The sequence below is a fragment of the Panthera uncia genome, chromosome A2, assembly GCF_023721935.1.
Source record: "Panthera uncia isolate 11264 chromosome A2, Puncia_PCG_1.0, whole genome shotgun sequence".
Classification (NCBI taxonomy): Eukaryota; Metazoa; Chordata; class Mammalia; order Carnivora; family Felidae; genus Panthera; species Panthera uncia.
Window position 1 is genome coordinate 3575311 of NC_064816.1, and position 20134 is coordinate 3595444.

The 20134-nt window shown below is 64.3% G+C and overlaps 1 protein-coding gene across 5 annotated transcripts in view; it reads right to left on the reverse strand.

Moving 5' to 3' along the window:
- PTPRS (protein tyrosine phosphatase receptor type S) overlaps positions 1-17245 on the reverse strand; it is a 64230-nt gene extending 46985 nt beyond the window's left edge. For 4 of the 5 annotated variants that reach the window (XM_049639646.1, XM_049639645.1, XM_049639644.1 and 1 more), the window contains exons 1-4: positions 16334-16703; positions 10859-11045; positions 4322-4467; positions 3697-3838 (exon numbers count right to left, since the gene is read on the reverse strand). In XM_049639646.1, coding sequence (XP_049495603.1) covers positions 3697-3838; positions 4322-4467; positions 10859-10949 — 379 coding nt within the window. In that variant the 5' untranslated portion in view covers positions 10950-11045; positions 16334-16703. Of the gene's footprint in view, positions 1-3696; positions 3839-4321; positions 4468-10858; positions 11046-16333; positions 16704-17115 lie in introns of those variants that run through there. The other variant, XM_049639643.1, reaches the window with a different exon arrangement.
- Positions 17246-20134: the final 2889 nt, after the last annotated feature.

Genomic DNA, 20134 nt, shown 5'->3' on the forward strand with positions numbered 1-20134 from the left:
CTGCCACCCACAACGGACACAGGACTCCCCAGGCCCAGGGACCAGGCTCCTCAGTGCAAATCGAAACAGCCACTAGCCCCGGTGTGGCCGAAACGAGCCCTCCCGCCACCCACAATTCGTACGTCGGACCCCGAACCCCCGGGACCCCAGAATGTGGTTATTTGGAGATCAGGTCTCTACGGGGGTGATTAAATTAGAATGAGGCCACTGGGGTGGGTCCTAATCCAATATGGTGTCCTTACAAGGAGACGTGATGACACAGGTGTGCGGAGGGACGACCCCCGTGGGGACACGGGGAGAAGACGCTGTCTGCACGCCGCGGAGAGCAGCCCCACGAGGAAGCAGCCCCGTCCTGATCTCAGACCTCCCGCCTCCAGGACCGGGAGAGAATACGTTAAGCCGCCCAGAGGGGGCGCTACGGCCCGTACTAGGAGGGGAGCTTTGGTGCCACCGGCCAGAGACCCCCAACCCCCAGCTCAGCATCTACGGTTTCCACGGGGCACATGCACCGGAGATGGAATGTAGCTACTCGCAATGGCAAAAGGCCGGAGACAACCTAAACATCCGTCAACTCATTCCGTACAGGCTGGGCCCCCCGCGGGACGCGATGCTGAAATTCGCAGACGTCACCTTATGGAGCCTCAGACGCGTTGCTCAGAGCGCAGGGATCAACGGGAAAGACGGTACAGGCCAAGGATCAAAAACTACAGCCCCCGGGGGCCAAATCCGGCCCCTTGCTCGCTTTTGTGAATAAAGTTTTATTGGCACACGGCCACGCCCATCTGCGTCCCCATCACCTACGGCGGCTTTCCAGCTGGGGCAGCCGAGCGGAGAAGTTGCGACAGAGCGCGTCTGGCCTGCAGAGTCCACGATATTTGGTCTCTGGCGTTTTACGGAGGACGCTTCCTGCCACCTGGACGATCGCTGCTATTTGTGTAAAGAGAAACGATGCACACGTATTTGCTTACGAATGCCCAGAAGGAGCAGAGGCCTGGTGAGGGCTCTGGGGGACGGGCCTGGGGGGCTGGGGAACAGGTTGGAAAAAAGCCCCCGTGGGGGAGAGGCCTAAGCCCCGGGGAAACGGTCAGGGGACAGGAAGCCAAGATGGGGCCAGGGAGAGGCAGGCAGGCGTAGCGCCGTCCCGTTTCTCCAGGGGGACAGGAAAGCGGTGGCCCGCGTCCAGCCGCGCGTGGAGGCCCGGCGGCCCCAGTCCCAAGTCCCGTCCACTGCGTAACCAGGCGCCGTGCAGGTATTTTCCTGTGCCCTCCTCAAAGATGGGAGCTATTTCACAGCGGGGGAAACTGAGGCTCGGACAGAAACATACCCGCCCCGGGTCCTACGGCCAGGACGCAGCAAGGCTCGGACTGGTACCCAGGCCCGCCTGAGCCCCGAGAAAACTGGGAGGGGCCGGCTGCAGAAGTCCCAACCCCCCAGACTGGACCCGTTCGAGTCTGAGGACGTGGCTGGACCCTGTCCAAGGTGGGTCAGGCCCGGTTTGTTCTTCCTGGGCCTGAGGCCTGAACCCCAAAGGTGGTTCTGACCGGCTCCCGGTGGCGTCACGGGAAGTTTAGGCCCAGACCACCGGGCCTCAATTCCTGGAGCTCAAAGCCGACGTGCGCCCACCCGGGAAGCATCCACACCCCACGCGTGCTCACACGTGAGCCCTTCCCGCGAGCGTGCAGCCCTCGGGGGTCCCCGTGAGTGCGTGTGGGCGGCAGCCAGCAGGGTGGGGGGCAGGCGAGCGGGCGCCGGGGGAGGCTGGGCCGTCTGACGGCACCAGGAGCTCCTAATTAAACAAAAATGTTCGTCGCGTACCACATTGCGCCCGATTCCTCGGAGTTTAATTAAAACAACAGCACGGGAGGCGTGAGCGGGGTCCACAATCAGATGATGGGGGGAGGGAGGCGGGGAGAGCCGGGCCCAAGAGCCCAGACCTTCCCCGCTCAGCCGGGGGACCCTGCGGCTCGGGGCCCGGGCGGGGGACGCCCGGAGGACGGGCGCTCCTGGGTCAGAGGCCCCGGGGCTGGGCACCCGGCCCGGGCCCCGCGTCCTCCGGGCGGCCGGAGCGCGGAGCGCAGCCAAGGAGGCCTCGGTGGGGGGCGGGGAGAGCAGCCGGGTCTTTCCCAGACTCCCAGCGACTGGGTGGTTAATAGATTCACAGCGTGTCCTTTTAACTCTCCGAGCGCTTACAATGGAGGCTGGCACGGGACAGCGGGAGGCAGGCTGTTCCGTCTGTGCCCGGGAAAGGTCAGGGCAAGAATATCTATTGGGCAGAGGCGGGGCGGGCCGGGCAGACTCCCCGCCCCCCTCCCCCCCCCGCCCAGACCTCCCCCTGCAGGGTCTCGGGACCCACGCGAAAGAAAGTACGGGGCGTCCTGTTAAACAGACGGTGGGGGCAGAGCCTTCTGAGGGAGGGGCTCCGTGCAGATGACCCCCAGGGTCTGACGCAAAGTGGCCCTGACCCCCGGGGTCCGCTGCCCTGGGTGATGCCAGAGAATGCCACCCCGGGTAGCCACCTCCCACCAAAGGGCTGCCTGTGGCTCACGCTTAAAGCTAGGAGAGGGCCAGGGTGTCCCTGTAGGCGACAGGCAGGACCCACCCACCCGAGGGGCACAGAGGGGCTGGTGGCAGCCGCCTGCTGAGCACCGGAGTGAGAAGAATGATGCCCGGTAACTGGTCAGCCAAGCGCTCCTTCCTGGTTCACGTAGCTACCCCTTGCGGCCAGCGTCATTTCCCTACTTGGGGGGTGAGGAAGTGCAGCTCAGAGGGGTTTATTAACTTGCCCGGGGCCACACAGCGCTAGAGGCTAAAACCACCTTGCAACAGAGCGGGCAGAAGAGAGAGGCTGGGGTGGGGGGGGGGGGGGGGGGCTGTCTGAAGGGGGGGGCCTTTTTTAAGGAGACAGAGATTTCCTGGTGCCCCCCCCCCCCCCCCCCCCGAACGAGGCTTAGAAAACAGCCCAGCAAAGCAGGGTTCCTGAAGGATCTATGTGAATGTATGGGAAGGGGGGGGTACCTGTTTGTGCCCGTCCATTCCTTTGGGGGAACCGCCCCTTACTGACCCTGCCTGTGTGGGCAGACACACCCTGGACTCCAGGGAGAACTCTGCCAAGCAGACTATCTGCTCCTCGGGGACAGTCATCCGACCCAAGCTGGGCCAGTGAGCAGTCATCCTCGGCCACCCCGTCCTCTCTTTGGGGTGGTGGCCCTGGAGCCTGGAGCGGATGGGGGGGGAATCCCGAGGATACAGTCAATATGGAAGAACACAAACCCAGAGGCAGAGGGAGGGTGAGGGCTAAGAACACCGGACGAGCTCCTGGATCTAGCTGAACCTGAAGCCGGCCACAGTGTGGCCATTTTAATGACACGGATCAACGAATTCCCTTTGTTACGTGAACCAGTTTGAGGTGGGCCAGACTCTTGTAATCAGAGGGGCAAGACCGAGATGACGAACCGTGACAGCGCTAGTCCCTTAACACGGCTCTCCTGCAAAGGCTCAGTAAATCCCTCCTGCCAGGCTCTGGACCCCGGTGGTGTGACAGGCTGGGGAAGGGACATCACGGTGCCCCAAAGAGACAAATCCAAAGCAAGGCTTTCGATGCTTCTTCCTCTCAGGTTTGTCCCTGCCCCCCCCCCCTCCCCCCCCCCCCCCCCCCCCCCGGGGGCCCCCCCCCCCCCCCCGCCGGGAGGCCAGTACCTCGGAGGACAGTGAGTTTCGCGTGGACCGTGACCTCCCCGACCGAGTTCTGTGCCACGCACTCGTACACGTTCTCATCCCGGGGTGTCCGCAGTGGCTGGATCCTCAGCACGGCCCCCGCACTCTGGTCAAACTCGATCGTCTGCCGCGGGCGAGGGGACAAAGGTGAGGCCGACGACCGGGACAGGGGCCAGGCCTGCATCCTCCACAGGCACCCTGTGCACAAATGCGCCACGGGCAGAGACTGGGCCCGGGGACGTGCAGGAGGGCGTGTGGGCATGTGGGTGCGTGAGCGGCACAGGGGAGTCCGTGCGACAGGCGCATGAATCGTGCCGCGTGTACAAGTGTGGCTGATCCTGTGCGTGAGACGAGACAGAGAGGGCAGGGCCTTGCCTGAGGCCACACAGCACACAGCCTGCAGGGCCGGCCGGCCTGGCGGGGTCCTCCCTGAGCCGGCAGGCGGGGACACACGGCCGGGGAGGGGGGACAGTTGCTCTGGCCACGGACGGTGGCCGCCCGTGTGACCCCTGGGAGACATTTCTGCGACGTCTGTGGCCGAGCTACGGCCGCCCCGCATGCGGAGGGGGCTCTGCCGCCCGACTGTCTCCCCTCACCCCAGACTCACCTCAAAGCGTTGTGAATTGACCTTCTTGCCTTTCTTGTTCCAGGTCACCCGTGGCTTGGGGTCGCCCGTGGCCTGACACACGAAGGAGGCCACGCCCCCCGACACGCCGATCTGGTCCTTGGGTTCTTTGATGAACCTGGGGGGCTCTGGAGATACAGCGGGAAGAGGAGGGGTGTGGCGGGCCCAGGCAGGAGGCCAGGACCCCACGGGGCCACGCAGACGTGCCCTCTATCCCCGACCCAGCCACAAAGTACCACGTGGGCCCCGGGGAAGGGGAGGGAAAGGAGGAAGGCAGAGAAACGCTGAGACCGAACGCCCTCCCCACACCCACCCCTGAGACCACAGCCGCACACGCTCCCATGTGTGCCTGAGACACGGCAGATGGGGAGCCCTCCCCCAAGACTCTGAGGTCCTGAGACTTAGCACCTGGAGGCCCCCGGTGGCGCCCGGCCAAACCCTGGAGGGTCCTTGGTCCTAACGACTTGGAAGGAGGTGACTGGTCTGATCCCTGCTGGGACAGGTGGGGAAAGTGAGGCACCACCAAGGCATGTGAGGTCAGAGCCCACATTTTCAACCCGGGGCTCCAGCCTCTCAATCCCTGGGAGGCGTCCGTCCCAACAAGAGGGGTCAGCGCTGGGAGCAGAAGTTCAGAAAGGGCGGTCTGGTTTCCTGAGGCCCAAGATGCTGACAACCAGCACAGCAAGCACTTACTGGGCGCCTAGTGTATGCAGGGGGCTAGCTCCGCAACGTTTCACCCTCGGACAGCGCGGAGTGCCGGGGCCGCCACGGTCCCCACACAATAAAACTTTAGGCGCAGAGAAGCAAGGCCTTTGCTTCGACGCACGGCCAGCCGGCGGCCGAACCGAGCCGTGAAACGGGCTGGCTCACAACTGATCTGACGGACTCAGTCTCCCCAGGAAGGTCTCAGGCGGGGGGCCTGCTGCGTCTTTAACCCCGTCCACAGCCTCAGCTCCGCCCCTTGGACACGTGACAGTGTCCGTGGAGGTACATGGCCATTACTTTCTTTCTTACTGACTTTTCACAGTAACCTCCAAATGGCCCAAAGGGACAACGGATTTCCTCTCCTAGCGATGCTACAATGTATCTCGTTCAACGAATTCAGTCACTCCCGAGGCTTTTCCCAACAGCTTCCAGGGCTGGACCGGCTGGCAAGGTCCCTCGGGAAACAACGTCCGTATCCAACCAAAGGGGACCGGCTGAACGTATCCTGGGACCAGGGTGCGCCTCTCGCTACTAGGGAAGGAACAGCAAGGGACAGATGTTGTCGTGTGGGAAAAAGGACAGCGGATGTTCCTGTTTGCGTGAAAAGAAACATAAAAAGGGCCAAAGAGAAATGGGGCGGGGAAAGAGCGCCCGCGCGTGTGTAGATATGAGGGCCGCCCCAGGAGAGAAACCAGGCGGCTGGACACAGTGGGAGAAGCCCTTCTGACCTGCTACCTTTTTGAGATTTACAACTATTTAACGATAAATAGAAATGATTTTTTTTTTTTTTTTTTTAAAATTTTTTTTTTGGGGGGGGGGGGGGGGACGGGGCATGAGTAGGGGAGGGACAGAGAGGGAGACACAGAATCCGGAGCAGGCTCCAGGCTCTGAGCTGTCAGCACAGAGCCCGACGTGGGGCTCGAACCCATGAACTGTGAGATCATGACCTGAGCTGAAGTTGGATGCTTAACCGACTGAGCCACCCAGACACCCCAAATAGAAATGATTTTTTAAGTTTACTTTTTATTCTGAGAGAGAGAAAGAGAGAGAGTGCACATACACGGGAGGGGCAGAGAGAAGGAGAGAGAATCCCGAGCCTGATGTGGGGCTCGAACTCATGAACTGTGAGATCAGGACTTGAATGGAAACCAAGAGTTGGACGTTTAACTGACCGAGCCTCCCAGGCGCCCCAGAAAGGATTTCTTAAGAAACAAGATTTTGAGGGGCCCCTGGGTGGCTCGGTCGGTTGGGCATCCGACTTTGGCTCAGGTCACGATCTCACCGTTCGTGAGTTTGAGCCCTATGTCAGGCTCTGTGCTGTCAGCACAGAACCCCCTTCAGATCCTCTGTCCCCCTCTCTCTGCCCCTCCCCTGCTTGTACTCTCCCCAAAAACATGCATATTCTAAAAAAACGCAAGATTTGGATAAAAAGGTGAGCAATGCAAGAAAAATATTAAGGAAGCAAAAGGCTGGGGTCCGAGGAGGAGCAGACAAGGGGCCGCCTCAAGCTACGTACAGCAATCCCGGGTCCCTAAGCCTCCGAGATCAAAGGAAACAGCAGAGGCCCACGTGGGTTCACCTGGAAAATTGTGGATGCCTGGAAGCCTGAAGCAGCTCAAGGAGGCCTCGGGAGCCCGGTCTTGGTGCCCACAGGCCCCGACTTCTCCCACCCACGGCTCAGGCGAGGCTTTGAACAAGGGGTGCCCATCCCAGTGGCCCGAGTGGCCTCGCCTCCCTTATTCAAAGCTCTGCTCCCCCTGATGTGACCGTGTGGGACTTTAGCGGCCATCTCTTGGAAACTGGCCGCCGTGTGCAGCCCCACGAAGCCGTGATTGTTCGTCATCTCGTGCTGATTCAGGGTTAAGAAGCTTCTGTGAGACGACACCACCCGGGTTTGAACCCGGGGTCCTTCTGTCCACAGGCACACGTCTTAGGCTCCTATCGCCTCCAGGCCGTGGGCCTGATTCAGATGTTTTGTTCCTTGCTGAGCCCGGGGCTGGGCCGGCCCCTCCCTGGCTCTGACGGCCTCGGCCGCCCCTCCTCCAAGCCTCGGGAACGGTGACTGGGGCCATATGTGTCCCCAGCCAGCGTCACGGAGGAAAGTCACTGTGGCCGGGGCAGGAATCTCACTTCTGGGGAAATCCTCTCTCGGGAGCCCCTGGAAGGAGGGGCGGAAGTGGGCTGCGGGAGGCATCCAGCTAGCCGTTGATGAGCCCGGACACGCTCCCCTAGGCCAGCACCTCCCCTGGGGAGCCTTCTCAGATTACCACGGGCTGGGTCAGGAGCTCCTCTGTGCACACGGCCGCCTGGGCGTCCCCCCTCACAGCCTCGACCACACTGGGCCAAGATACCTGGTCCCGTGCCACTCGGCAGGGTGGGCACGGGGCCGCCCCCACTCCCCGGTGACCCTTGAGAAAATGGGGCTCTTGACCTGAGGCCCCCCTCTCTGCAGGGCAGACGCCCTCCCAGGCTACCCCCAGGCGGCTCTGGGGTGACAGACAGCCTGGAAGAGACCTGTCTGCTCGCCGCGCCCCCACGCGAACATTTCGTGTGGACGCCTGCAGTCTCCCGTTTGGACAAACCCTCCCCTCCTCCTCCTGGCAAAGGGGCCCCCCCGACACAAGAAAGGCACTCTGGGGTGCGGCCGTCCGTCCCGGGCCAGGGGACACCCAGCGTGATGCTTTCGCCGGGGACCCAGAGAGGCAAAACCAAGGCTCAGAAAGGGTGAGACCTGCTCGGGGTCACCCAGCTTGGGATGGACGAGAAGCTCCTGGGACCCCACCCGGGGCCCGCGCGGCCCACGGCCCCTGGAAACAGCACCGTCGACGAACGGGGAGGTGGGTCCTCGGGACCGAGAGCGCCTCAGTGTCTCCGTGTCACCCACGAGGAGACCTGAGGGTCGGGGGGGTGATACGAACAGCACGGAGGCTGCGTGGAACGCCCCGGCCCGAGTTCTGTGTTTCCAGCTCGGGTTCTGCAGAGCAGAAGCCGGACCAGAGCCAGAGACCCCACCCGCCGGGCCCCTCCAACCCGCCTGGGCCTGCCCCACGGCATCCTGGGAAGGCCCCGCAGGACCAGAAGCCTTGCTGGGGGACAACTCGCTCCTCTTGGAGCCGGCTGGGGGCTCCCACTGCCCACGTGGGCCCTCTGTGGCCTGAGAGCCCCCACCCTCAGTGGCTCCCCGAGGACCGGGGCCATTCCCTGGAGCTGGCGGCACAGATCACGGTGCCTGTAGCCCCCCTCCCCCCCCCCGCGGGGTCCCAGAGGACAGAGCGCCTGTGAAGCAGACCCGCCTCCGGGGGCAAGATGCCTCGGCCTCGGGGAGGAAGATCTGGGTCTGAGGGTCGGGCAGGAGCGACACCGCAAGTGACAGGGCAATAACGACCCAGGGCCCACCAACGGAGCGCCCCCTGAGCCAGCCCCAGCTGCCCACCTGGGTGACACTGTGCACCTGCTCCCTGGGACCAACGCAGTCACCTGGGCCCTGCCCTCACCCCGTCTGTGCTCCCTGCGGTGGCCACCAGAGGGCGCCCGTGAGCACCCGAGCCAGGTGCCGCCTTCCTCTGCCCGCAGCCCTCCGGGACTCCCACTCTCCCGGAGGAGAATCCCCAAGTCCCCTCTGAGGCCCCCAAGGCGCTCCCCTCTTCCCTGTCTCCCCCTCGCTCACTCTACTCCAGCCACGCGGGCTTCCTCCAACATTCCTGGGTCCTGCCCCAGGGCCTTTGCACATACTGTTCCCTCTGCTTCGGACACTTCCCCCCCACCAGATGCCCACAGGGTGCACTTCTCAGCTCCCTTAGGTCTCTGCTCAGATGCCACCTCCTTCCCTGATGTTCCCCCATCCCTTTAAAATGCAGCCCCCACCCTTCCTCTCACACCCACATCCCCAGATGTCCACCATCCAACACACGCAGTGCTTCTCCCTCGCTAGATGGTGAGCTCCGGAAAGGGGTGGGACGTTTTTGTCCCGCGTCTAAACCAGTGCTCGGCACACAGTAGGTGCTTATGAGAAACACACCGAATGAGGGAGAGCAGAGATCTGCCATGGGCACACGACAGAGCCAGGACGTGAACCCAGGCCAGGGTAGTCCCCAAATTCTGTGGCCCCCCTCAATCACAACGGGTCTCTGGCTCTGGCAGCCTCAGTTTCCCCAAGGCTGGCAAAAACCACCGCGGCAAGATGTCAAAGCAGAAACCACGTTATTTACTCAACTCGCATAAGTAAAACTCGTAGTTCTCAGCTGGGGGCGAGGCATTCTTGCCTGGGGTCACCTGTGGTCCGCACAACTGGGGGTGGGGGTGGGGGGCTCCTGGCGGAGAGTGGGTGGGGCCAGGGATGCTGCTATACCCTCCCCCAACCCCGAACGTGCCCGGGACACCCGCCCCAGGGAACACGCTGACCCTGCATTAAATATGTGAATGAGGGCCCCTGGGTGGCTCGGTCACAGGGCATCCGACTCTGGTTACAGCTCAGATCGTGACCTAACGCTTCATGGGATCGAGCCCCGCGTTGGGCTCCGTGCTGACAGCAGGGAGCCTGCGTGGGATTCTGTCTCCCTCTTTCTCCGCCCCTCCCCCACGTTCGTGATCTTTCTCACTCTCTCTCAAAAATAAGTAAACGGACGAACGAACGAATGAATGAAATACTCAAACACCTAGCACCTTCGGCTTGCTGTTCCACTACCGGGAACAGAGCCCAGCGAGGCACAGGTCCTGGGAAGTGACCAGATGAATCTCAGCCCGGCCGCGGCTGGAAGCTACTGGCCCGGGGTGGGGGGGCGGTGAGTGTGGTGTTGACAGTCAGGAAACCGGGGCTCTCACAAAACACAGCCTGGCCACCTCCTGGCCGTCACGGAACGTCACTGTGGCTCAGTTCCCCCATCTGTACAACGGGAACAGTGACAACAGCGTTCATTCCGTCAGGCTGCGGTGGCTGATCTGAATGCGTTCGGCATTTGCTAAAAAACAACACGAAAACAAGGAAAAGCACAAACAGACGCGGCAAGCGTGCGCGTCTCTGTGCTCGCCCGGCGGCAGTAATTACCGCGCCCGTGGTAACATGGGACCGTGGGCCTACTACGTGCCACGCAGCACACGGGGCCTTATTGTGCGTCCTTGCCACAAGAATGCTGGGACGCGGACGTGTCTGAGTCTCGTTCGGGTGGAAACGGAGGCTGAGAGAGGTTGAGTCACCAGCCCGAGGTCACACAGCAGGTGACGGCAAAGTCAGGATTCGCACCCAGACTAACCGCAGATCCCTGCGTCCTTCCTGCTGCCCTGACGGATACCTCTAGGCCCCTGACGGTAGGTCGGGTCTTAGTGTCGGGCCCAGGGCTGGCTGACCCTCATTCTTTCCACGTTACTGCCAATACCGGAGCCTCGCCCGCCCCCAGCGACACCAGCCCCTTTCTTCACCTCCAGGCCTTTCTACGTGCTCGCACCTTCACCAGTAACGCTCTTTCTACCAGCGAACTCCTACACACCCACAAAGCCCCAGCTCCAATGCCCCCTCTCCCAAGAAGCCTCCCCTGGCTCCACCTGTGGAAGGTCATGGAACCAGCACGCTCAGCTCTAAGCAGGCCAAGTGTGTATTTAGCACCCGGCTCGGCACAGAGCCGATGACATCGTCGTTACCGGTATTGCTGTTTATGCCATCGTTATCACTGGCCTCCGAACCTCCCAGGACCGGGGTCCAGTGGGCGCTTCAGGCAGCCTCATTCGTGGAGCACAGAGGCCCCGGGGAGGAGGCGGGGACACACGTCCACTCGCAAACGTGTACACTCAGATGCCCGCACACCCGTAGGGGGCGCTTACCTTCTGCCGTGCAGCCTCCGACCAGCAGGACCACGAGGAGGCCCACGGGACCGACCACAGAGGCCACTCCGGGGCCCCAGGCAGGCACCATGCTTGGCAGCCGCCTGCGACCTCCGACCTCCGCCCTGGAGGGCGACGGCCCCCCCGGTCCCTCACGAAGAGGCCTCAGCGTCAGACGGGACAGCGTCTGCAGAGACAACGGAGGCGCCGTGAGAGGGGAGAGGGGCAATCCGGGGGGCCTTCGTGGCGGAGGGAGGAGAGGAGGGTCATGGGGGTGGGGGAAGGGGTTACGGGACAAGGGGGGGGGGGGTCGCGGGGCGCTGGGGAGGCAGAAGGAAGGTGCGTGTCCCCCCACATCCCCGCCCTGAAACCCACCCTCCGTGTGACGGTGTTAGGAAGCAGGGCCTTTGGTCACAAGGGTGGGGCCCTCGGGAACGGGATTAGCGCTTAGAAGAGACCCCAGAGGGCCCCCTCAGCCCCTCTGCCTCGTGAGCACGGGGCCAGAGGACCCTTGATCTTGAACTCCCAGCCTCCAGAACCGTGAGACACACGGGGCTGCTGTTCGTAAGCCACGGGGCCTGTGGGATTTTGCACGGTCGTCCCAGCGGCCTGAGACGGGCCCCCCGGGCCGCTGGCTGAGTCCTGATCCCGGGGGCCCCCCCCCCCCCCGCCCCCGACGGAGCCCGGACCTCAGAGCCTCGCCGAGCCCCCAGGCAGGACCGAACACCAGTTTCCAGGCGCGCTCCGAGCACCGGCTCCTGCCCGCCCAGGCTGGGCCTCCGGAAAGACGAGGCCCCAGCTGGTGCTGCTGGCCGACTGGGCGCCCCACCTCGGCCCCGTTCAGCCCCCAGACAGATCGTCCCCCCACCCACCTGCCGGCCCCTGCCCCCTGCCCTGTTCTAACGCCTCCGCGGCTCCCGCTGCCCCCAGAGGAAGCTGCTTCTGCTATGACTTCCTCTCACGGAGGCGCAGCCACACGGAGCTCAGTCCCGCCGGCGAGCCCTGGCCCTGCTGGGCCCTCTGCTGTCCCCCCACGGCTGCGTGACGGGTCTCAGCTCAGCTGTCACTTCCTCCAGAAGCTCCCCTCCCCACCCCCGCCGCCCGGTTCACATCCCACAGCCTCCGACGTGAGTAAGGCCGTCCTCCGCACCTTCACCCCAGGGTGCAAATCACACGCGAACGCGCATCGCTCAGAATCCGTTCCTCCAAGAATCTGAGCTCTTCCAGAGTGGAAGGGTCCCTGGTCACAAGCCCCCTCCCCAGTCTTCTCCGCTTTGGCCAGAGCCAGGGCAGAGGGCCGGGGAGAGGCAGGGAGGGGCCCAAGGATGAGGCCCCCGTGGCCGGGTCGGCCCCACGCCCGCCCCGGGCCGTGCCCCGGGCGGGTCCGGGCCATGACCACAGGGATAGGTGCCACATAATGATGGGGCAAGTCCCTGTGATTCTGGCTCCCAAAATACCCAGCTGCGGTCGCCTCGCCCGGCCCCAGAGGGGCCCCAGGAGGAGGCCGGGCTGGTGGTGACCTGATCATGGCTCGGGGTCAGGGGTGGGGAAGCCAGGATGGGTGGGGGAGGGTCAGGGGGGCCCGCCCTGCACACAGTCAGACCAGACAGGGCGAAGGACGCCTGCACACGGGCCACAGACGGACCCCAGACACACGTGCGTTCGCACAGTCAGGCGACAGAGACCGGTCCGCCCGCGGAGTCGGGCAACTAACACCCGCACGCGGGCCACGAAACAGGCACAGAATCAGACCTCAGACGCACACACGCACAGGGTCGCGGGCGGGCCTTCGAACCGCGTGAAAAGCGGGGTCAGATCCGGGCCAGCGGCACCCGCGCACCCCGGACCCAGACGTGTGCCCGCCGTCAACCAGACGGAAGCGCAGACAGGCACGCGGCCTCACCACAGACACACGGCAGGTGGGTAAAGAGAAGCCTAGGGCACAGCCCCGTCCCCTGTGCCCCCCGCCGTGGGCAAGAGGGGCCGAACAGGAAGGTGGGGGCCCCAGGTGGGGAAAAGCGCCCACAGCCAGCTGCCCACTGCTGGTCACGCCTGAGTGGGGGGGGGGCCTCCGGCCCAGACAACATGGGTCAGCTGGGCGGGCCCTCGGAGAGCCTCTGGGGAAACCGAGGCCGCACAGAAAGCCTGCCCGGGGGAGGGGCGGGGGCTCAAACTCGGGGCTGCTAGGCCCACCACGGACCCCCGGGAGGGTGACCTCCTTCTCCCCCTCTGCCTGCCCCCCCCCCCCGAATGCAGGCGTGGCGCAGAGGTCCCAGACGGGCCCCGTGCCCGGGAGGGGCTCCAGGAGCAGCCGCCTTCAGAACAGGGCGGCCCCTAATTACCCCCTGGCTCCCAGAGCCCCGGCCTCGCAGGGCCCACGCCTTCTCAACGTCTGGGCAGGACGGGGCTAATCCGGGCACGGGCGCCTCCAAATCTGCCCCGCCAGCCCGTGCAGGAGGGAGGGCGCAGCCCTGGGGGCGTCCAGGGCCCCGGACGGCACAGCGGGAAGGGGGGGTGGGAGGCGGGGAGGGGAGCGCCACACGCCCCACGGAAGGGACAAGGTTCCAGGCTCCCTCGGGCCCCCGTCCCCCCCCCTCCCCCCGAGGAACTTGCCACGAGGCGGGCCCCTGGCGTTGGCGGTGGGGTCTCCTGCAAGGGGTCGAGGAAAAACATCACCGAGTCCCATCAGTTCTGCCTTCAAACGCTAGCCTGTCTCTGCTCATGTCTCACCCCTTCCTCCACCTCCACCCGGTCCAGCCCCATCCTCTCCCTGTCCTTCCCTCCTCCCTCATTCTGCTCCAGCCATGCGGGCCTCCTTACTGTTCCTCCAACATGCCAGGCATGGTCCTGCCCCAGGGCCTTTGCATGTGCTATGCCCGCTGCCCACATTTACTATCACTCGGCTGAAAATTAAAGGGCGAATGGGAACACGGAGGGTGTCTCGGCACAAGGAACAGCACGAGGAAGGGCAAGAAACAGAACCCAGAGATCCTAGGAGAGGGAGGGGAGAGATTTGGGCAGAGAGGTAGGTACGGACTGGACCCACAGGGCATGAAGGAGCCCTTGGCAGCTCTGAGCTGGGAGGGACCTGGCCGGGTTGACACCTGACCGAGCCTCCTCCCTGCCCCTCTTGCGGTAAAGCACCCTGGGCCGCCAATCCTGCCCCTGTCAAGAAAAAGAAACTGAGGCAGGTGCACTGGGGCTGAATAAGGCGGCAACCCCAAGCTCCTGGAGATGGCGTGGCCATTAACAAGGAAGCAGCCACCCGTGGGAGTCGCAGAAAATAACTCAGATGGCAAACGAGGCTGGGCTCTGGGGAGGGGGGGGAGGGGGGGGAGGGAGGGAGGAGAACCCTGGGAGGGGCCCCCCCACCACGCCGGGCCATCAGCGAGAGCAGCCTCCGTGGCAGGGGCTGCCTGTCAGAGGCAGGTGCCCCCCCCCCCTTCACAGATGAGAAAACTGAGGCTCACGGAGGCGCGGGGACTCGCCCCAGGCCCCTGGGTGGGACCTTGGGTCCAGAGCCCACGTTTAAACACATGACCGTGTCCTTCCCTGGCCGCTGTGTGATCTGAGGAAAGCGGATGATCCTCTCTGGGCCCAGCACAGGCTTCCGGGCTGCCTCTGGGGGCTCCGAGGCCTAGATAACAGGGCGTGGGTAGATACCCATTCTGGCCGGTCACCAGGGTGCGGGTCACGAGATCCCGGAGCCGGCCTCGTGTACCCACGCAGAGCAGGGAGCATAAAGGGGCAATTATGACCCAGGCCTGGGCAGCAAACAGGCTCCGTGCCACATGCACGAGGCTGTCCCCTGAGGCTTGAGGACACCCCAGTGCCTCTCCCTGCCCCCACCTTAGGGTCTGCCCTGGCCGGGGGGGGGGGGGGGGGGGGGGGGGGCTCACGGGCACAAGCCACCCGCCAGGGGATTTCCACGGCCCATGGCCCACGGCCAGGGGCAGCAGGTAAGGCTGGAAACCAGGGAAGAGTCCCCAGCTCTGCACAACCTCCCCCGCCCCCCTATCCCCTCCCTCCTGCGCCCGGAGACTTTCCTCCTACCCAGAATCCCTCTTCTGAGGCCTCAGAGACCCTCGAGGCAGGACCTGGGGTTCCAGGCTTCCTGGATCCCTGTGTCACCAAAGTGTTAAGGAGGGTCCAAACACCTCTGTAGTCACTGGTGGCCTCAAAGCGGGTCCAGCCAAGCCCCTCTCCCCCTTGGGGCCTCAATGTCCCCCACCTCACCCAGGAAAAGGGCTCAGGGCGGGGCGGGGAGGGCCCGCCCTGCCACCTTCCGAGAATGGGCTGAGACCAGCCAAGGGAGCCGCCTTTAATTAACCATCAAAACGCTCTGGGTGCTGTGTCCCCAGGGGTCCCCCGCAGCCAGGAGTGGACAGGAGGGGCGGATAGGGAGCCAAGCCCAGCCCCACAGGGAGGAATGGGCAATGCCAGCTGGGTGTCCCCACTGTGTGCTGAGCCCTCTTAAATGCTACCTGTGCGTCCTTCTGTTTGACAGATGAGGAAGTGAGCTCAGAGAGGGGCGGCTGTAAGGTGAGGGGCACACAGCACGGAGGCCGCCCGGCTGGGCGAAGATCGCAGGCCAGAGGCCAGCTCTCAGTCGACCTCCGAGGTGCCCCGGCTGCCAACTCCACCCTTAAGGGTGTGACGCTGGGCCCACCCTGCTGCCCCTTCCCACAGACTACCACAGCCCCCAAGAGGCACTGGTCCGCCTCAGGCCTCTGGGCCTTTCGCAACACGGGCACCCTGACCCGGTACACCCTCCCCAAGCTGGCCCACCCGTGGACTCACCCTCCAGGGCACAGCCACAGATGTCCCCACCCCAGACTGAATCTTGACCCCTCCGGACTCCTCCCCCTATCCCAGGACCCTTCCTTAGCCCAGCCCTGACCCACCGCCCTGGGGCTGGGAGTGGCCGTGTCTGACTCTGTCCCTCCTCTGCTCTCAAACATTCCATGGCTCCCATCGATGTCCGTTAAAATCCAGACTCCGATCCTCAGCCTTCAGAACTGCTGACCCCATCATGTCGCATGCCCAGCGCCTTGCTGGGCCAGGCTGGTGCCCCTCGCCACTGCCCTCTGGCTCACACAGGGGTAGGAGTACATCCCAATCCTACTACCCAACACACCCTTCCTAACCCCCATCAAACTTCAGCGTTCACACCCATCCTCAGGTCTCAACTGAGCTGCCGCCCCTTCCAGGAAGCCCTCCTGGGTGTCCCAGCCTGGATCAAGGGCCCCCTCGGGGCTACCCCCACACCATGTGTGTCCCCCCATCACAGGTCTGTCGTCCTCCAAGATGGCAGCCCCATCTGCACCCTGGGAACGTGCCCGGCCACTTGGCACTTTACCCACATCATCCCTGTGATCACATCCATTTCAGAGGGGGAAACCGAGGCCAGAGGGAGACATCACAGGAAGAAGAGGCTGACAAGGACACGGCCTCCAGCTATAGCTTACAGCTTACTCGCGTCTGCTCTGAGGGTTTGCTGCACACTTGGGGGTGGAGAGGAGGTTCAGGACAGGGTGGGCAGGACTTGGGTGGCTGGGACCCCTAGCCCCAAAGTCACACAGCAAGACCCTCTGGGTGGCCCACGGCTCTGAGAAGGAATCCTGGGAAGCAGGACGCTGGAGGGAACAAAAGGGGGTGCTGAGATATGGGTCTGGTGGGCAATGACGGGGGACAGAGGCGTGGAGCTTAGGGACAGGAGCAGGAAGTGGAAAAGTGGGAGCTGAGCCCCCCCAGTTCATTAAGGCCCCCAACAAGGTACAGCCTTAACCTGAGATCTACAGACCCGAGGGGGTACAGGGACAAGTAAAGAGAGGAAAACTTTGTGAGTTTTTTGGGGGGACCCCAGTCCGGTTCCCAGCGGAGGGATGCAGAACCCCGATCAGGGCGCCCCTGGGCTGGCAGAAGGCCGCCCGGACCCTGGCTCCGCCCCCAGGAGGGTGGGGGAGGAGGTCGGGCTGGGGGCCAGGCGGGGGAGGGGACCCCGCGGAGCATAACGGTCCGGAGTTTTCCTAAGTCCCAGCGACTGGCCTGAATTGGGGGCGGGGGGAGGGGCGCCAGGCAGCAGGGGGCTGAGCTGTCCCTGGAGGGTGGCTGGACCGGCCCGAGCAGAGCGGAGGTGGGGGAGAAAGCGGGGGTCACCCACCCCCCCTCCCGGGAGCCCGGAGGGGAGGCAAGGAGGGGGACAAAGCCCAGCGCAGCCCGGGCCTCGAGGCGGAAGGGGATCCGGGCGCACTCACCCCGCGGATCTCGGCTCGGAGATCGGGGCCCGGGCCCCCTCGGCTGGGCCCGCTGCCGCCCGTCCCTCGGTCCGCCCGGAGCGCGGCGCGCAGCGAGGACTCGGGAGAGGCCAAGGCCCCGCGAGCTCGGCCCGGGGGCGGGGACTGCAGGCGGGGCGGCCAGGGGGCGGGCCCAGGGAGGGGGCTCCGGAGCAGGGCGGGGCCCCGGCCGGAAGTGGGGCGGGGGGACTAGTGGGGAGCACCTTCAGGGGGCGGGGGGGCAGCAGGAGGAGGCCTCCAAGGGGGTAACCGCGCTCCCCCAACGTGCACACGCACGAAGCGGTGCCCCAAGGGGCACAGCCCCAGATACCCCCCGCTTCGTAAGCCTGATCCCAGAGGGAGCCCCCACCCCGCCCCCCCCCTTCTCTGGCAGGCGCTGATCGTGGCCATGGCAACGGATGAAGGGGCTGGATGCGGGACGCGGCGGCAGAGGGCTCCCCAAACACAGCCAAACACAGGAGGTCGGGGAAGGGGCAGAAAGATGCCCTCCCAGGCTGGGCTGGAAGACAGAGGCCACGCCCCCTGCACTCCGAGCACCACCCCCCCCCGAGGGTGGGGGAGGGGCGCGGGCAGAAGGCAGCTCCCCCCGCCCTCCCCTGCTGGGGTCCCGTAGGATGAGCGGGGGACACCAAGGCAGAGGCCCCCACGCCAGCCACAGCCCTGAGGAGGGGGCGGAGAGTGCGCACAGGGCCAGATTGGAAACAGATGGGGCCACCGAGCCAGGTCCCAGACACCCCGGGGGGGCGGGAGGGGTGGGGGGGGCGGGAGGAGGAGGGGCAGCCCCACGCGGGCAGCCAATCCGGGCCTGCGCTGCCGCCCCGTGCGGGTTTGAAAACTCCATCCGAGGGGCAGGGCATACAGAGGTCCCGCGGGCCCAGGGCGCTTGGGGAAGCGGGGAATTGGTCAAGGGGGGCCGGGGACCCTGGCGGAGACCCAGGAGCCACCGCAGGGGGCCGGCTTCCCCATCTGCTCCGATCCCTGGTGAAAATGCTTCCCGTTCCTTTAGGAACGTGTATTGATTGGGCTCTTAGTGTATACCGTGCGCACACGTACGCGCTCCCGTTACCCCCACCATCACCCCGCTTTGCAAAGGGAGAAGAGGGAGAAAAGTTACTTGCTCGCGGTCGGGAGGAACAGGGAGTCGAACCAAGGTTTGGGTCCAGAGGCTGAGCCCTTACCCACAACGCTGCAGGAGGCCTAGAGCCCAAAAAGAACAAATCGCTAAAATGCTAAGCCCCCTCTCGAAGCTCACTGCCCAGTGGCGAGAAGGAGGCTGGCAGCCCAGGGGAGACCCCGATCAAGTTCAGGGACAACCCCCTCCCCTGGTGGCCTTTCCACGCCCAGCTATGGCTGCCTTGGCCAGGGGTCCGCCCCCCACGGCTCCCCCCCCAACGGCTCCCCGGCATTGCTGCTGGGTGATCTGCCCGTTCGGCGCTCCGTGCCTCAGTTCCTCGCTCTGCGAAATGGAACATTTAACCCCACCTCCTCTGGCACTGGGGAGGCCCGTACTGGAGTCCCCAAAGTACCGAGCACACAGTAGGTGCTCTGCGAAGTGTGCGGCCGCAGACTGTTCACCTGCCCCCTTAGGTCCCACTGAGCTCTTTGACATCGTCTCTCCCCCAGAGCCCGGACTCTGGGAGGCACACAGTAGGTGCTTTAGGGGGTGGGCCATCTGGCACCCCAGCATCACGCGGGGCATCCAGGAGGCGCTCTGTGTCAACACGGGTGTGGAGTCCCCCCAGTTCAGCTGGGCACACAGTGGGCCCTCAGGAAATGCAACCGGGAGCACAGTAGGTGCTCTGTCCAGGCACAGGGCTCATGCAGACCTCGGTTTGAATCCAGGGACTCCCCACGCGATCTCCAGTAAGAACCCGTACCTCTCCGGGCCTCAGTTTCCCCATCTGTAACTTAAGCCAGCTGTCAGCACGCCCAAGGCTGTGTGACCCGGGGCAAACATGCGGGAGGACCCGCCACCCTCCTCCCCAACTGGCCCTGCCCCGCCTGGGCCTCCTGCCTACGTCCCCCCGGAGATGACCTCTTGCCTCCCTGCGATGGTGTGACCGCAGCGGGCTGGGAACACAGCCACCCCCCTGGTCAGGGTGGGGGGATCTGGGGCAGGAGTGAGGCCTGTACCTGGCCTCTCCCAGCAGAGGGGCCCATATCTGCACGGTGCCCCATTCACCCCTCATGGTGGCTCTGATCACCCCCTCTGTTAACTGCCTGGTACGGGTCTACCTCTCCCGCCAGACTGGGGCCTCAGAGGGCAGCGCTGGGGCTGCCTCTGCCTCGATCAGAGCACATGCCCAGCACGGGGCCTGAGAGCACACAGTAGGTGCTCAGCAAACATTTGCGTAAACAGTCAGGACCCTCCTCGCCCAGGAGAGGCCTCTCCAACCTTACTCTCCCCCCCCAGAGGCCACACTCTATGGTGTCCTCGTGATGGATCCGTTTTCCCCCACGTTCTTTTTTGACACAAACATTTCTGAACACCAGGCCCAGGTGAGGCCCTGGGGACACACGGCAGTGGCGAAGACTGACAAAGATCCCTGCCCTTAGGGAGCCGACACTCCAGGGCAGGCAACAGATGGGAAACAGAAGAGGTAACAACCGCTGTGGGTCAGTTGGTGGTAAGTCCTACAAAGATTTACAAAAAAAAAAAAAAAAAAAAAAAAAAAAAGTGTGTGGGGATATTCACGGCGGTGGGGTGTAGTATGAAAGAGGGGGCGTGGGGGGTAAGGTGGTGACATCTGAGCTAAGACCTGAAAGAGCTGAGAGAATTTGAAGGAGACGTGGATGTTGGGGAGGAGCCCTCCAGGCTGGGGGCACAGCCGGTGCAAAGGCCCTGAGGCAGGACCTGGCTGGCATGGGGGAAGGGGAGTGAGGAGGTCCGTGTAGCTGAAGCAGAGTGAGCGAGGGGGAGGGGGGGAAGGTCATGCAGGGCCTTGGGGGCGACAGGAAGGACTCAGGTTTTTGCCCCAGG